Genomic DNA, 15641 nt, shown 5'->3' on the forward strand with positions numbered 1-15641 from the left:
GGTCCAGGTAGGGCCCTGGAATCCATACTCCCCCAGGGAGAGATCCAGGTGATTTTTACTTCTCTTGTGAGATGCTGCTCCAGGCATCAGATCTGCTCTGATTGAGGGTTTAGGAAGGGAGCAAACAGGGAAATCCAACGTCCTCAGCCAAGGCAGTTCTCAGGATGGACGTTGGTGCCACCTTCTGACAGCTACAGCAGTTAAGAGTGGTAAACTGGAGTTGGAAATAAGGAACACAAGAGATTTTGTCTCCTGCTGCACCAGAGTGCCACCTGCTGGCTATAGGTGGCCATCGCAGGTCAGGCAGGAACCTCACCTGTCCAATCCCTTCTGTAAGGGACTTTAAGAGACTACTAAGCAACTACACTCAGAGAAGGCAATGGCACCCCACTCCAGTACTCTTGCCTGGAGAATCCCATGGATGGGGGAGCCTGGTGGGCTGCAGTCCATGGGGTCTCGAAGAGTTGGACACGACTGAGCGACTTCCCTTTCACTTTTCACTTTCATGCATTGGAGAAGGAAATGGCAACCCACTCCAGTATTCTTGCCTGGAGAATCCCAGGGACGGGGAGCCTCGTGGGCTGCCATCTATGGGGTCGCACAGAGTCGGACACGACTGAAGTGACTTAGTAGCAGCAGCAGCAAGCAACTACAATGCCACTGGGGTTTCAGTAGAGACCCCACAGGGTGAGAGACAGAACAATGGCCACGCCATGACAATGCTGCGTGGTTCCTGGAAAAGCAGGTAGGGGGCAAGGGCAAGCAGGGGTGGTAAGGGCAACAGAGGGACCAGAGGCTGTGTGTACCAGGGCTGTGCCAAGAGGGGTCAGTGGGGAAAAATAAGCCTAGAGGTTGTAGGGGCTCAGAGCTTGGGTTTTGTGCTAAGGGTAATGGGAAATGCAGTAGCGAGTCTGACTGAGATCACTCTGGGCTTTGTCAGGGAGGCTGAAATGGGATAGTCCAAGTGGAGGCAGAATCCATTTGGAAACCATTCAAAAATCAGAGATGAGAGCAGTCACTGGCCTAGATGAGGTGGGCAGGGATGGGGGGAAAAATGGTCAACAAGAAATAGGATTCAGTTTGATTTAAAAAAAAAAAAAAAAAAGCAGCTGAAGAGTTAACAGTGAGACATCACATTGCATTCATTCATTCCTTCTTTCAACAAACTGTGGTGCCTACTGTGGGTCAGAAACTAATCTACCTGCTGGGGATATGGTGGTGTAAACCAGGCCAGGGACAGCCCTGCTTTTCATGGGGTTTATACGGTTAAGGAGGTGTGGGGATAAGACAATCAAGTAAGTAAATAAACAACAAAAACAGATGGGAATAAGCACCACGTAGAGAATGTAGATGGGATGTGGGGCAGTGACTCAGATTTGAATGTTAGGGAGCGTGCCCTGTAAAGATAACAAGGCAAAGCACTCCAGGCAGAGAGCAAAGAATCCAAAGGAACAGAGGCGAAGGCCCTTAAAGCGAGAGTAAGCACAGCACGCTCAAGATCAGCCAGCCAGCGTGGCTGCATGTGGCGGTAAGGACAACAGAGGGCCCAGTTTATGAAGGAAGGACTGTGTAAGGCAATGCAAGGAATTCTAAGAGTGAAGGGAAGCCGCTGACACCTTTCAGATAGGAAAGTGACAGAACCCGACTTCGCTTTCAGATCTCTCTGGTTGCTCTCTGGAGAATGGATTGTATAAGGCAGGAGTGGAAGGAGGAGCCAGGGAGAACCTGAGATGTGGACCAGGAGAGATGGTGGGGCAGCAGCATGAAGGGGAGGGGCATACTTTAGAGTCAGAGTCAATGGAACTCGCTGATGCACCAATGCGGGGGTGAAAAATAGCAGAACCAACAATGACTCCCCAAGACCAGGAGGATGATAGCTACTACGGAATACCTAGACACAAGGAGAAAGGGCCAAAGGGAACTTCTCCTCCAGGGACACGGCATTGCAACAAGCAAAAGTCTGGCCTTAATACTCCGCCATGCTGGAGGGGGCATGCGAGTGAACCACGCTGTGGCTTGGTTTCCTCACCTGCGACTGGACCTAGCCTGCCTGGGTGCATTTCAAAGACTAAAGAAGCCTGACACTGACTTGACACTCATGCTGGCCTGGCCTCTGAGCATACTGAGTTGGCCAGTTTTCTCCCATTGTTGGGGCTTCCCAAGTGGCTCAGAGGTAAAGAATCTGCCTGCCAATGCAGGAGACACAGGTTTGATCCCTGAGTCAGGAAGATACCTTGGAGAGGGAAATGGCAACCCACTCCAGTATTCTTGATTAGAGAATTCCACAGACAGAGCTTGGCAGGCTAGAGTCAGACATTACTGAACAACTAAACAACTCCCATTTGTTGGGAAGTATCTCTCCAGGCAGCCAAAGCCCTGCCCCAGCTGGAAGAACATCCAAGGTCAACATCTAATTCTAAGCAGAAACCCCAGAGCAATTCCCTCTGTCCAAGTCTTGGACCTGGGAAAAGAAATGGTCACTCTCAGTCCCCTTAAATCAAAGGGAACATGGGAAGGAGCAGTCACTTAGAGCAAAAACAAATACCAGAGACCAGGGGCTGTGAGCACCACATCACTTTATTTCTTTGGTTTTCCAACTTCATTTTGGACAATGCAAAGTCAGTCTCTCACCTGCCTGGCCCCTGTGTGGTCTCTCACTGGAGACGGGGCATGGGCTCTGCAGAGCTCAACAGAAAAATGGGGGTCCCCAAGGGCTGAGGGGTCCACAGCAGATGCACCAAGCACCAGCAAGCAGGGACCCAAGGCTCTCTCCCCTGGCCCTTTACCAAACTCCTCGCAATGAACAGGTCAGCCCTCAGTGATCAGGCTCAGGACCTTCCCCTAAAGGTCAACCTTGGTCCTTCTTCATCTCTGCTTCTGCTCATATGGAACCTGGCACCCTCTCCCTTAGGGGCACCAAGCAGAAGTTATGACCTGCTCCACATCTGATCTCTAACATTGCTTTGGGAAACATCTTTGAGTAAAGAGGGTGCCAACCCCCAAAAGAAACTGAAGGCATATATTCTGCCCAATGGGACAGATGGCCACGCTACAATACTCCCTGTGTCCCTGGGAAAACCTGAAAGCGGCTGTAGCTAACCAACCTCCCTTCGGGTCCCCACATACATAGAGCTTCCAACACGAGCAAGGGGGCCCAGCCAACTCACTTAAATCAAAAGACTAAAAAAACCAAGACGCGATAATAAAAATAAGAATGGTAAACAACTGAAGAGAACATCCCTGGTCCTGCAGCTGTCTACAGGAGGCCAGATGGCCGGTCTCTGGCTCTCTCTGCCCTGGAGCTGGGAAACAACACAAAGCTGCCCTCGGAGTCACGGTAGACACCGTGGAGGCAAAAGGGATCCTGGCCAAGCCAGGGGGTGACTCAGGCCTCTGACCTTCTCCCAAGTGGTCCTCCTTCCTCCCAGCCCCTTGCACACCTCCCTGTCAGCCGTCCACCAGAGTGAGACCATCGTAGAGGGCGCGTTTCCACATGTAGTAGGTAGAGCGGGCGGTGAGGGGGAAGAGGGTGCTGAATTCCTTGTAGGAGGGGAAGCTCTTGGACTGGAAGCGCTTCTGCAGGAACAGCTTGGCCTGGGCCTTGAACTTCGTGGTGGCCAACATGTCCATCACCAGCACCTGGCTGTCCCGGCCCCCTGCCGCGGCTGCTGTCACCACAGGGTGACTGGACAGGGACCCACTGGGGGGCCGACCCTGGGCCGTGGGCCCCTCTTGCAGGGCCCCCTCTCTGGAAGGCCCTCCTGTGGCCTTCCTTGGATCCTCCCCTGGAGAAGCTGCCATTGGCCAAGTCCCTTCAGGGGGGGCCACGGCAGCTATCACATTCCTGCCAGCTTCTTTCTCCTCTGCCTCCTTCCTGCTCCCTCTGCCCAAGGTGGGGGCCGGGATATGGAGCTTGGACAGGCTTCCGGGCCAGCTTCGGGCCAGACTCTTCCAGACCCAAAAGGAGGAAGGCGACAAGCTCGGGTAGCGGAGACGGAAGCGACAGAAAGGGAGGTGCCCACCAAGCACCTGCTTGCGGGCCGCTCTGCGCAGGCGCCTCTGCCAGCGGGACAACGGCACCCTCAGGGGCAGGAACGCCCGCGGAGCGGGTGGGCCCCCACCCGTGGCTTTTGCTGCCCCCTCTCCGACCTCACCACCCTTCCAAGGGAGCAAGGCCTTTTCGCCCACCGGCACTGGCTGGGGAGGCCCAGACTCCAGGAGGGCCGGCACTGGCTTGAAGCTGGGGTTCCTTCGGAGAGCTTTTCGGCGCCAGTTGTAGTAGGTGGACCTGGAGATGCCCGGGAAGCGGCGTTTGAAGCAGCGGTAGGGTACCAGAGTATTCAGGGCAATGCAGTGCTCCAGGTACAATTTGGCCCGCTGCATGAAGACCACGCCAGGGCTGGACGCGGCCGTCGAGGAGCATCCCAGCCCCTCGGCAACCTGCCGCTCCGGCAGCTTCGTCAGCTCCTCCGTGGGGGTCAGGGCCTGGCAGGCCCCAGAACCCACGAGCTCGTGCTTCCAAGCGTAATAGGTGGAGCGGGAGATCTCGGGGAACCTCTGCAGGAATTGCTGCAGCGGCACGACGCCCCCGCGGTGGAAGCTGTCCTGCAGGAAGTGCTTGGCCGAGAAGCGAGTGGCCACCTTCTGCCGGTGCTCCTGGGACTGCCGCCGCCAGCGGTAGAAGGTGCTCTTAGTGACGCTGGAGTGCTCTCCCAGGTGCGAGTAGCTGAGGCCAGGCTCGCGGTTGAGCAGCTCCAAGGTCTTGGCGGGCGGGGGCAGCGGAGCCGGGCCAGGGTGGGCGCTCTCGGCCTCCACCTCCTCCAGCCCCACCACGGGTGCAAAGTACTGGTGGCGGAAGAGGTGGCCACTGAGCGGCTGGCCAGCCCACATGATGTGCAGCGTGGCGGGCGTGTGGTCGCAGCGGCGCGGGCGGATGACACGGTTAAAGTACGGCCGGATCTTGAGGTTGCGCAGCGGGTAGATGGAGTAGATGTTGCGCTGGACCACCGAGGCGAGGGCGTACAAGTGCCACACGTTGGAGAAGCTGCTGGGAAAGCAGGTGGCCTTGACGTCCGCGTCGAAGATGGCCTCGAGCGTGGCGGACGGCAGGCTGGTCATCTCCGGGGACTCCTCGGAGCGCAGGGAGTAGCGCACCGCCTGCAGCATCACCTTGGAGTCGATCATGCCCTGGAGGTAGTAGTGGCGGTGGAGCAGCATCTCCACCACCGTGCGCGCCCGCAGCTCCAGGCTGAGGCCCGCGTCACCCCACAGCAGCAGGCTGGCCGCCTCGAAGAGCAGGCTGCCCTCGCCCTGGCACACCAGCGGCAGCATGTTCCGGGGCGCATCCTCCGGATACAGGCTCAGGGCCACCGAGTCCACCTCCAGCACCTGGGGGCCGGGGCCCCCGCCACGGCGGGTGGGGAGAGCGAAGGAGGACAGGACCTGCTTGGCCTCCAGAGCGGCACCGACGAGACCCTCCAGGCCCTCTGACTCCACCGCCTCCTGCAGCTCCTGCAGCACGTGCTGCACCAGCTGCTCCCGAGAGGTCATCCTAGCAGGGCAAAGGGGAGAGGGCAGAGGTCAGGACGGGTACCCGGATGACACTCCTGCGCCCTGTCCCTCCAGATACTGCCTGTCTACTCCCATTCTGCCATGGAAGAAAATGGCTACGTGCCGCCTGGGGTTTGTTTAATTACCCAGTGGTACAAAGGAAGAGCTCGATCTTGGAGAATGGCTTTGAATCCTGGTTCTGCTATTAGCTTGAGCAAGTCATCAACCTCTCTGTGCTTCTGGTTCCTTTTCTGTTAAAAGGGAGACAATAAAAGAATGTACCTTATAGACTTGTTGTGTGTATAAATGAGACAAAGTAAAAAATGGCGATACATGGGTGTGTGTGTATATATATACATACATATGCACATATATATATATATATTCATCCTTAGAAAAGTGTCTGGCACATAGTAAAGTACCACAAAAGTGCTAGGTCTTATATATTAGAGTATTATCTAGTACTATGGGAATTCTCTGATGGCTCAGCAGGTAAAGAATCCGTCTACAATGCAGAAGACACAGGAGACTTGAGTTCAATCCCTGGATTGAGAAGAGCCCCTGAAGAAGGAAAATGGCAACCCACTCTAGTATTCTTGCCTGAAAAATCCCATGAACAGAGAAACCTAGTAGGCTATCGTCTATAGGGTCACAAAAGAGTCAAACACGACTGAGCGACAACATTTCTAGTATTATGCATATTATAGAATACAAGTATTAAAGTATAGTCCATGGGCCCTTGGGGTTCCCTGAGATTTTCAGAGGGGCTTCAAGTTAAACTCTTTTCATAATAATACTAAGAAAACATCACTAAGATATGATTTTTGCAATTGTGTTAACATTGGAGTAAAACAGTAGTACCTCAGCATGGATCAAACTAGAAATCACTATGTTCTTCACCACCATGTAGTCACAGTTGGGAAAAAGAAAGCTAGTACCACTCCAAAATGTCCTTGATGCAGCAAAGATTATTATTTTTTAAATCACAAGCCTTAAATACAGGCAGCATTTCTGCTGCACAGTGGTATGTAACGAGTAAGTGACAGCTGCTTGGGCTGCATGATGAACTAGATGTTTTTTCATACAATAATGTTTTTTAACTTGAAAGAAAAATTAAGTGGCATTAGTTGTTTAGACTTGGATATATTTGACAGATGTTTTTCTCAAAAGTGAATAAGGTGAGCCTGTCACTTCAAGGAAAACTTTATGGTCAGGGAAAATTTTTGAGCTTTCATATGAAAATTAGAATTTTGAAAAACTTGTATCTACTACAGTGAGCTTGACAGCTTCCCAGTACCTAAAGATTTTTCTGATGGGATCAGTGGTGACACTAACACGTCTAACTTTTTAGACTATGTAATGGAATGGCCAGCATTTGAAGGTCTTTCACTCAATGAACCCCCTTTCCCAAATAACCAATAGTCTGGCACAGATCATTTCAAAGTATAAAAGAAAGCAAAGGATTTTAATATAATAGGGTACCAAAGTTCCTGAATATTGTTTCAGATTCTGCATTATAACTAAGGTTTGAGGAACTACCACCAGTTAAATTTTGGTATAGTTGTCAAAAAATATCCACTGAAAAAGCTATCAAAATACTCTTTCTAGAGAAATTTCCTAAGGTCCAGTGGTTAGGACTTGATGTTTTTCACCTCTGTGGCCTGGGTTCAATCCCTGGTTGGGGAGCTAAGATTCTACATGCACTGAAGTTAAAAGACCTTCCCCTGTCCCTCTGTCCATCTGTATCTGAATGAAGTTGGATTTTCTTCATATACTTCTACCAAAATAACGTATCACCACAGATTAAATGTAGAGGCAGATGAGCATCTACTTATCTTCTGTTAAACCAGATATTACAGAGACATAAAAAACCTAAAAGATGCACTTGTTCTCACGAAACACTTTTTGTTCTAGAAAAGTTTCTTTTCATGAAAACTATTATTCATTACCATGTAACAGGTTTGTTCTTTTTCATAAAGAAATCTTTTCTAAATGTCTAAGTTTTAAGTTTGAATGTAATGTACGTTGACCAATGTAAGCTGTATAAACAAAAGCTCTTCAGGGTCTTCAGTGTTTAAGAGCACACAGGGGGCCAAGACCAAAAAGTTTAGAACTGCTGACCTGAGACAGAGATGGTCTTTTCAAAGAGTTAGCAGCAGCCTAGCCCTTGTGCTGACAGAGATCTGCTAAGGAAGGTTGACTATTTGCCATGCACTGTCCCAATCCTGGCGCTTGAACTTTAAGGTGGGAACCACCATTACCCCCAACTTACAGGTGAAAAAACTGAGACCGTCAAAACGAGCCTCACTGGCCCCATTTGCCCAGGTGACGTAAGCGACGCAGCCAGTAGTTGAAACCTGATGCTCTTTAGGACCCATGATTCATCTACTCCAGCTTAAAATGCCAGTCACCTCTCAGGACAAACTAATCCTCCTAATTACTGGTAAGTTTTCTGTGTTTTGCAAAACAGAGTAATATTCCTTTGCAGACACTTTTTTAAATTAAAAAGGAAACCATTAACCTTTCTCAGATCTCTGTTCTTAGAGTTTAATAAATTCCTTTAGATTAGCTTTGGGTTTAAAAATTGTGTGTGGGTATACACATTTGCCAGCTCACTGCACACCTGAAAGGAATGTGTCTTGCATTCTTAAAAGGATGTGTTTGGGTGTAAATTATGGTTCAGTAAAGGTGAAAAAAAGTTTTTAAAGAAGCAAAGGCTTACCACCAGAATTTTACTTGATACCCATAAAAAAGAGAGCTTTTTAAAAACTGGGTAATGAGAATCAGCTTTGGATAAAAATTTCTTACCTGTAGATTTTTTTTAATGTTCTTGTGACAAATCTGATCTAACCTCCCACTGAATTTCTATTTGTACCATATTATTTGACCCTGGAATTGAGCTTTTAATCTGTTGATCTTTTATATACTTTATATTTACTTTTTAAAAAACTTTATTTTTTTTTTTGACTCAGGAGATAAACTTCAGCAAGAATACTTCCATATGCGATAAAAAATCGAGCCCTGAGGAAAAAACTGTACACACAGAAGAGCTTTTTCATTCTGGCAGACAACAAAGATGCTGGGGGTTTTGTTTTTCTTGCATAACACTTGTAAATGCTACTATACGGATGAATATAAATGAGCTCTCTGCTCTGCTACTTTCCAAACAAAATTATGAAAATAACCACCATTACCTACTGCTTACTATGTGCATTTAGGTAATTCAACCAAAATCTCAACAAAAAAGAGGGGACAATTAAATCATGTGGGTGATTCTTCCTGCTCTTCCATGTGGGGAACAGGGCACGATGTTACCTTGTCCGATTACAAGTTTCTGTGGGCTTTGCACTGGATGAGCATTTGGACTTCAGGCTTTACAGAAGTAATTTTATTTATATGCGGTTCTCACTTTCCCTCCATAGGAGCTACAACTCCATCACACCTGCACCTTCACCAGGATGGCTACTCTTAGTTCACACTTAGAGAAACAGAGGCTTGGGGGTTAAATTAAATAACACTCCCAAGACCACAAGCTATTAAAACTACAAAACCTAAGCAATCTGACTCCAGAGCTCCCCTCAAAACTACTGTAATTCCACCAACCAGGGAAATACAGGGCCCGAAATGGTCATTACCTAAAGGATACAGAAACACATGGATTCTTGGGGCTTTCAGACAAATCTGGCCATTTTACAGATAAGGAAACTGAGGTCCGGGAAGGGAAAGTTGACTTGCCTGAACTCCCGCAGCAGGGTCCAGATACCCTCCAGCACGTCCAGATATATCACACTTCTTCCTGTGCAAACCCCACCCTCCTCCCTCCCCTGTCCCACCCTACCTACCTGGCCAAGGCCCAGCCCCACCCCATTCCACCCTAGCTCATTCCTTTCTCTTCCCCAAAGAGGTAAGAGGAGGTGTGAGTAGGTAATACCCTACTTCTTTTTTTCTCTAAAGCTTGCAGAGAAAAAGTAGCTCCCCGGAGAGGCGCTGCACCCTCACAACTCAGGTGGGTCTGGACCAGCAGAGAAGGGGGCAGTGGGGAAAGGCAGAGGCCGAAGGGGGAGGCTTAATCATACTTAAGTAGACAATTGGTTGATGGGGTTCAGGTGCACCAGTCTTTTCGGAGATGGCTCCCTGGAAATACAAGGCCAAGCAGAGCTGGCAATTACCAGGTGCGTTGGTAGAATAAGGTGCAGAAAGTGAGAGCTAATCTAGGGGCCTTGCCCAGCTGGCCTCCCCTGGCCCCACCATTATTAGAAGGAATCTGAAAAGGCGTGAAACCAAGGAGGCAAAGCCTCTCCGGCTACACAGGCTCCCCTGGCTTGAGGTTGGAAGGGGAGGAAACAGGACATCCAAAAACATCTAGCCAGCATCTCTGACACCCAAGAAGGGCTCTGGAGCCAAGGAATGGATGAATGGACACAGGTAGCTTCTGCAGGCGATTCAAAGCCTCGCCTTCACCAAGGCCTGCTTTCCTCCCCTACCATCCCCATCTCCTTATTTCAAGCAGACGGGGTCTCAAGCTCAGGTTTGGCCTCTGTCCCTTACATTTTAGAAGGAGTGAGCCAGCGCTCTGGGCAGGGCTAAGAGAGGCGCAGACAGTGCTGACAAGTCTCTGGCACCTAGAACAGACACCCTCCCTGCCAGCCTCTCCCTGGACTTCACACCGGCTCACCAAGGACCCCCATCCTTCACAAAGCAAGCCCGACAAGCATGAAGGGAGCCACACAGGCAGGCCTCTGTAAGACTAGCATCTCCCCCGGCCTGGCTCCACACCTCTCCTGCCTACCCTTCAGTCCCCCTGCTCATGCTGACCCAGCCGCCCAGGCTACGCCCCTGGCTCAAGGGAGCGCCAGCCATCTTGGTTTCTCCCCCAGTGGCCAGGAGGCCCCGTGGGGCATGAGGGAGCCACAGGGAACTGCCCAGTGGCAGGCAAGTCCCACGACTGTGACTTCCCAAGGAACCTCCCACCACCAAGGGCAGCAGGAGTGCCTGAGGGCACCAGGGTGGGCCTCGGGCCTCCCCATCAACCACGCCTCAGGAGTTCCTAAGTCCAGGGGCTCTAGTGGATCACGTGCCTGGAAGGGAAGGTGAATGGGCAGTGGTTCCAGCCACCAGGAGGCCCCCAGGTGGCGGGGAGAGGGCTGGCGGGTTGGGGGCATCAAGGGAGGGGCTAAGGCCAGGGGAGGGGAGACAGGCAGGCGAGTGGGGGTGGGGAAGGGCTGGAGGTGGGGGTGGGGAGAAGGAGAACTTGAAACAATGCCTCCCCTCCCCTCTCCACACACATACTCACACACACTTACACACAAACACACACACGTACCCGCAGCATCTTCAGAGTCACTCTTTGACCCCTTTGGTGTCCCAAGGCCACCCCCTCAATCCCCTGGGGCCTCCAAACTGCATGAGGCACCCACTCTTCCTAATTTAGAGGAAACTTCCTAGTTTACTGACCTCGAGGGTGGCCCAGAGCCCAGGGGGCATCCACGTCTCTCTCCACCTTCCAGCTTGGGACATTTAAGTCACCCTGAGGGCAGCGTCCCCAGCCGAGCGCCACGCTCACTCCAGAACTGGTGTCATATCCGTGGTGGACCATTGAGCATGAACTGTCTTCAGCCAACTGGCCGGTGGAGAAGCGGCTTAAGCCACTCCCCGCCAGGAAATCGCCCACCCTCAAGGGCTCTGGTCCCAAGATGAAAGAAGTGCAAATTCGGGGGTCACTTCCAATGGTAAAGTGATAGAAGCTATTGTGTCAGCCTCTCTACCCAGCTGGGGGTGTTAAGGCACCCTGACCTAACTCTGAAACGGACCCCGAACTGCCCAGGAAAACTTGAAAGAAAGTTGAAAGATTTCCAAAGAGTTTGGGGGGAGGGGAGGGGAGGAGAAGGTTTAGATAGAAAGACCGAAGGAAAAGAAGAATCTGCGGCCAGGCTAAGAGGGGGAGGGGGGTGAGAGTGAAGCTGAGGGCTTGGGGAAACTGGCCTTGGCTGATTGGTTAGAGAACTTGGGGCTCCCTGAACCCCCAGGATGCATCTCTTCCATGAGGCAGCTCCCCCATCCCTGGCCCCGTGAGACGGGGGAGGCTGGAGAACTCACTGCCCCCACTTTGGTGCAGGCCCCTTCCCTTCCAGAAAGGCCTCCATCCCCACCTCGCTCTGAGCATCCCCCTGCCTTGAGACTCAACACCTCTCACCCCCAAAATGAGAGGGAGTGCCAAAGATGCTTCCGTCCAGGGTCAGGGCGCCTATCCCAGGATAAGCCGGGCTTTCTGAGCCCCGCAGGCAGGTAGGAGCGTGTGGTACCTGGGGCTTCCGTCCCTCCCGGCAGCTCACCTCAGCCCAGAGGCCTCAGATAATCCCGGAGGAGCTAGTCCTATCCGCCCGTCCAGTTCCCCCGCTGGTGGGGGAGGTGAGGGCGGCCAGATTGCAGCCTTTAGTGGTAGCTCCCCCCAGGGGCTTTCCTGCCCGGCCTTAACCCTTTGGAGTGCTGGGGCCAGCAGCTTCTCCCTGGCTTCCGTTCCACCCACCTCTCTTTATCGCCCTACCCCCGGCTACCACTGTAAAATGCCCTCCAGGGTCGATTATGCCCCAGCTCCACTATTAACATTTTCTCCTCTGCCAATCATGAACCCTACACTTATCACCTAAGTCAAACATCCTTTATCAAATGTCCATCCTCAGGAAGGCTGGATGCGGGGGGCCACAGAAGTGAACTCAGGTCCTGTCCCGGCATCTTAATCACCCCAGCCCCACCCACCATGATGGCAATCGCCTGAGGCTGTGGTTTAGACGCTCCTGGACTTGGATTTGAATGCCAACCCTGCCCCCATACTAAAGTAGTTGTTAAGTAGCCCAGTCGCGTCCAACTCTTTTGCCACCCCACGGATTGGGATTTTTCCAGGCAAGAATACTGGAGGAGATTGCCATTTCCTTTCTTCAGGGGGTCTTCCCACATGGCTTTAGACAAGTTGTTTTAAACCTCAGAGGCCTGATTCAGTGGTTATTGGGACATAACATTTACCCCCAATGTTGTTAGGTATACTCAACAAGATAAATGGAAAGCTTTTAAAACTGTGCTTGGCACAAAGCAAGTATATTCGAGTTCTCAGCCTCTCCAGTGGCTTAACATAAATGCAATATTTTAAAACTTACAGAGCAGTGGTGATTTTGCAGAAGGAGATGGAATTACGAGATACTTTTTCTTTCCGCGTAGCTTTGTGTCGTTTGACATTTTATAAGGAGTCCGCATTCCTTACTATTATTTAAAAAGGCAATGAAGATAATTTAAAATTCTCTAAAAGGCCAATAGAATCTTTAAAAGTATTTTTTAAAAAGAAACCTTAGTGATTCAAAGGTTTGCTGGTGCTTCCACTACCAAAGTGAGAATCTTTATAGACTAATTGGGAAAATGTAGAATAATTGGAAGAATCTTTAAAGTAGTAGGAAGAAAAAATTACCTATAATCTCATTATATGAAGACAGCTATTGTGAACAGATGTACATTTCTTTCTAATCTAGTTTCTTTTCTTAGACCTACACAAATTAAACTCTGTCTTTACAAAAGACCCTAATGGCACAGAACAAAAAAACAGAGTAAGTTCTCCCTTTTCGTCCATAATACATTCTCCTCACTACAAGAACTAAAAGAACTGCCAGTTCTTTTCCTGCACATTTTCAGCTTTTTCTATGAATATATACTTGTCTATTTTTCTAGCCTCTCTGTGCATATTTTTATTCTACATTAAATATTTTAAGCTACTTTTGACTAATATATATTATACATGTACATAATGTATATTATATACACAACATCTAAAGAATAATACAGTCGTCCCTCCTTATCAACAGTTTTGCTTTTTTCTATTTCACTTGTGTTGTTCTTAATCCTCAGACTCTTTGCGACCCCGTGGACTGTAGCCCGCCAGGCTCCTCTGTCCATGGGGATTCTCCAGGCAAAAATACTGGAGTGGGTTGCCATGCCCTCTTCCAGGGGATCTTCCCAACCCAGGGATCGAAACCAGGTCTCCTGAATTTGCAGGTGGATTCTTTACTGTCTAAGCCACCTGAGGTCAACTGCAGTGCAAAAATATTAAATGAAAACTTCCAGAAGCAAATGTTCATGAGTAGCATGCTGAAATCGCTCATCGCCCCACAGTTGGTCCCACTCTGTCTTGGCTAGGAAGTGAGTGACTCATTCTTCTGATCAGCATATCCACATTGTATACTTTACCCACCTAGATAGTGTAAGGAAAACAGTTTACAGAGGGTTAGGTCCTCTCCAGGGTTTCAGGCATCCACTGGGGATATTGGAATGGGGTTAGGAGTTGGGGGGGGGGAGTACTGTATCACTGTATATTATTCAAAATGCTTGTAAATATTGATTCAGGAATTTACTAAAGGACTCAAGATTCAAATTGCAGGCTTGTCCTCTATCTACAGTTTCTCTTTCCAGAAGCAGCCAATATCATCGTTTCTAGGGTATCATTCCAGAAATATGTATAAAGAAGCAAATCTCTCAGAAAGCACTTTTGTCCTTTCTTTAAAGCATAAATGTAGTATGCTAAATACTCTTATCCCCTGGTTTTTCTCACTTTAATTTTTTACCCAGAGCCACCATTGTTCAATAAAATGTAAAGACAGGCACACATTCCTTTTATACTTTCTAGCAGCCACATTTGAAAAGTTAAAAGGAACTGTGCTCAGTCTTGTCCGACTCTTTACAATCCCATGGACTGTAGCCTGCCAGGCTCCTCTGTCCATGGGGATTCTCCAAGCAAAAATACTGGAATGGGTTGCCATGCCCTCCTCCAGGGGGTCTTCCCAACCCAGGTCTCCCGCATTGCAGGCGGATTCTTTATCTAGAGTCTGAGCCACCAGTGAAGCCCTTAAAAGGGACAAGTGAGGGGCTTACCTGGTGGTGCAGTGGTTAAGATCTTGCCTTCCAATGCTGGGGGCTGGGTTCGATCCCTGGTCAGGCTTTCACATGCCATGTAGCTGAAAAACCAAAACGTAAACAGAAGCAACATTGTAACAAATTCAATAAAAACTTTTTTTTAAAAAATTAACAATAAATTTTATTTAAACCAGCATATCTGAACTATTATCATTTTGACAGGAAATCAATGTAAAAAATTATTGAGATGTGTCATTCACTTTTTTATACCAAGTCTTCCAAATCTAGTGTGCGTTTTCCATTTAAAGCATATCTCAATTAGAACTAGATACATTTCATGAGTTCTGTAGACTCATGTGGATGTTCGGAAATATATTAGCACATATCTAGATGTAGCATGAACTCCATTTTGTAAATAAACATTATATGTTATCTAGTCCTCTACTGATGAATTGTAAGATCATTTCCTTCTTTTGCTCTTCAACCATGCTACAATGGTAACCTTGCACACACATAATTTTGCATATACGTAGGATGCACAGAGTCGGACACGTCTGAAGTGACTTAGCAGCAGCAGCAGCAGCAGCAGCAGATATAACTATACCTTCAAAATATACATGTAGAGTAATTTAGATAGATTTTGCCAAATTTCTCTTCATAGAAGTAGCGCCAGCTTATTTCTTCTAAAACAAAAGATATATTCTCCCTCCCCTTAAGTATAGTGTGTTATCACATTTTTTTATCTTTGCCAATCTAATAAGTGAAAAAATTAGTCCATCAGTATGGTTTTAATTTATATTTTTTTATTATGAGTAAATGAGAACATTTTTCATATATTTAAAAGTCATTTATGTTTCCTTTGCCCATTTTGCTATTTGGTTATAGACCTTTTCTTACTGATTAAAGAGAGTTTTGTATAAAGACAGTTCTTAGTCTATAATAGAAATATTTTTTTCTGAGTTTGTGGTTCATAATTGGACTTGGCTTAGGGTGGTTTTTTTATCCTGAAGAAATCTGTTTATTTTTACATATATTGAATGTGTCTTGTCTTTAATGGATTCTGGATAAGGTACATTTTAATTTACCTTTATTTAAACCATGAAGATGAGGTGTCACAAAATTAAGGGCCTGGTCATAAGTTATCCAAACACCAAAAATTCCATATTCCCAGCAATAATTAAAAAAACTCCTCCAAGTAG

General features: G+C 48.6%; 1 protein-coding gene across 2 annotated transcripts; it reads right to left on the minus strand.

The window, feature by feature from the left end:
* Positions 1–2559: 2559 nt before the first annotated feature.
* Positions 2560–9604, minus strand: VRTN (vertebrae development associated). Of its 2 annotated transcripts, none has more exons than XM_086318908.1 (3): positions 9487–9604; positions 5697–5801; positions 2560–5551 (listed from the first exon to the last, which is right to left on the minus strand). In XM_086318908.1, the coding sequence occupies exon 3, from the start codon at positions 5548–5550 to the stop codon at positions 3448–3450; it is 2103 nt and encodes a 700-aa protein (XP_086175034.1). In that variant the 5' UTR covers position 5551; positions 5697–5801; positions 9487–9604; the 3' UTR covers positions 2560–3447. The 2 variants fall into 2 exon arrangements, with proteins under 2 accessions (XP_086175034.1, XP_086175033.1); XM_086318907.1 differs by lacking the exon at positions 9487–9604 and adding an exon at positions 9286–9421.
* Between the last annotated feature and the right edge of the window lie 6037 nt (positions 9605–15641).

The sequence above is a fragment of the Bos grunniens genome, chromosome 10, assembly GCF_055505025.1.
Source record: "Bos grunniens cultivar Pamir isolate PY7600 chromosome 10, Bosgru_T2T1.0, whole genome shotgun sequence".
Taxonomy (NCBI): domain Eukaryota; kingdom Metazoa; phylum Chordata; class Mammalia; order Artiodactyla; family Bovidae; genus Bos; species Bos grunniens.

Excerpts from the sequence above, each read along its gene's own strand:
- VRTN (XM_086318908.1), bottom strand. The coding sequence starts at position 5,550 with ATGACCTCTCGGGAGCAGCTGGTGCAGCACGTGCTGCAGGAGCTGCAG.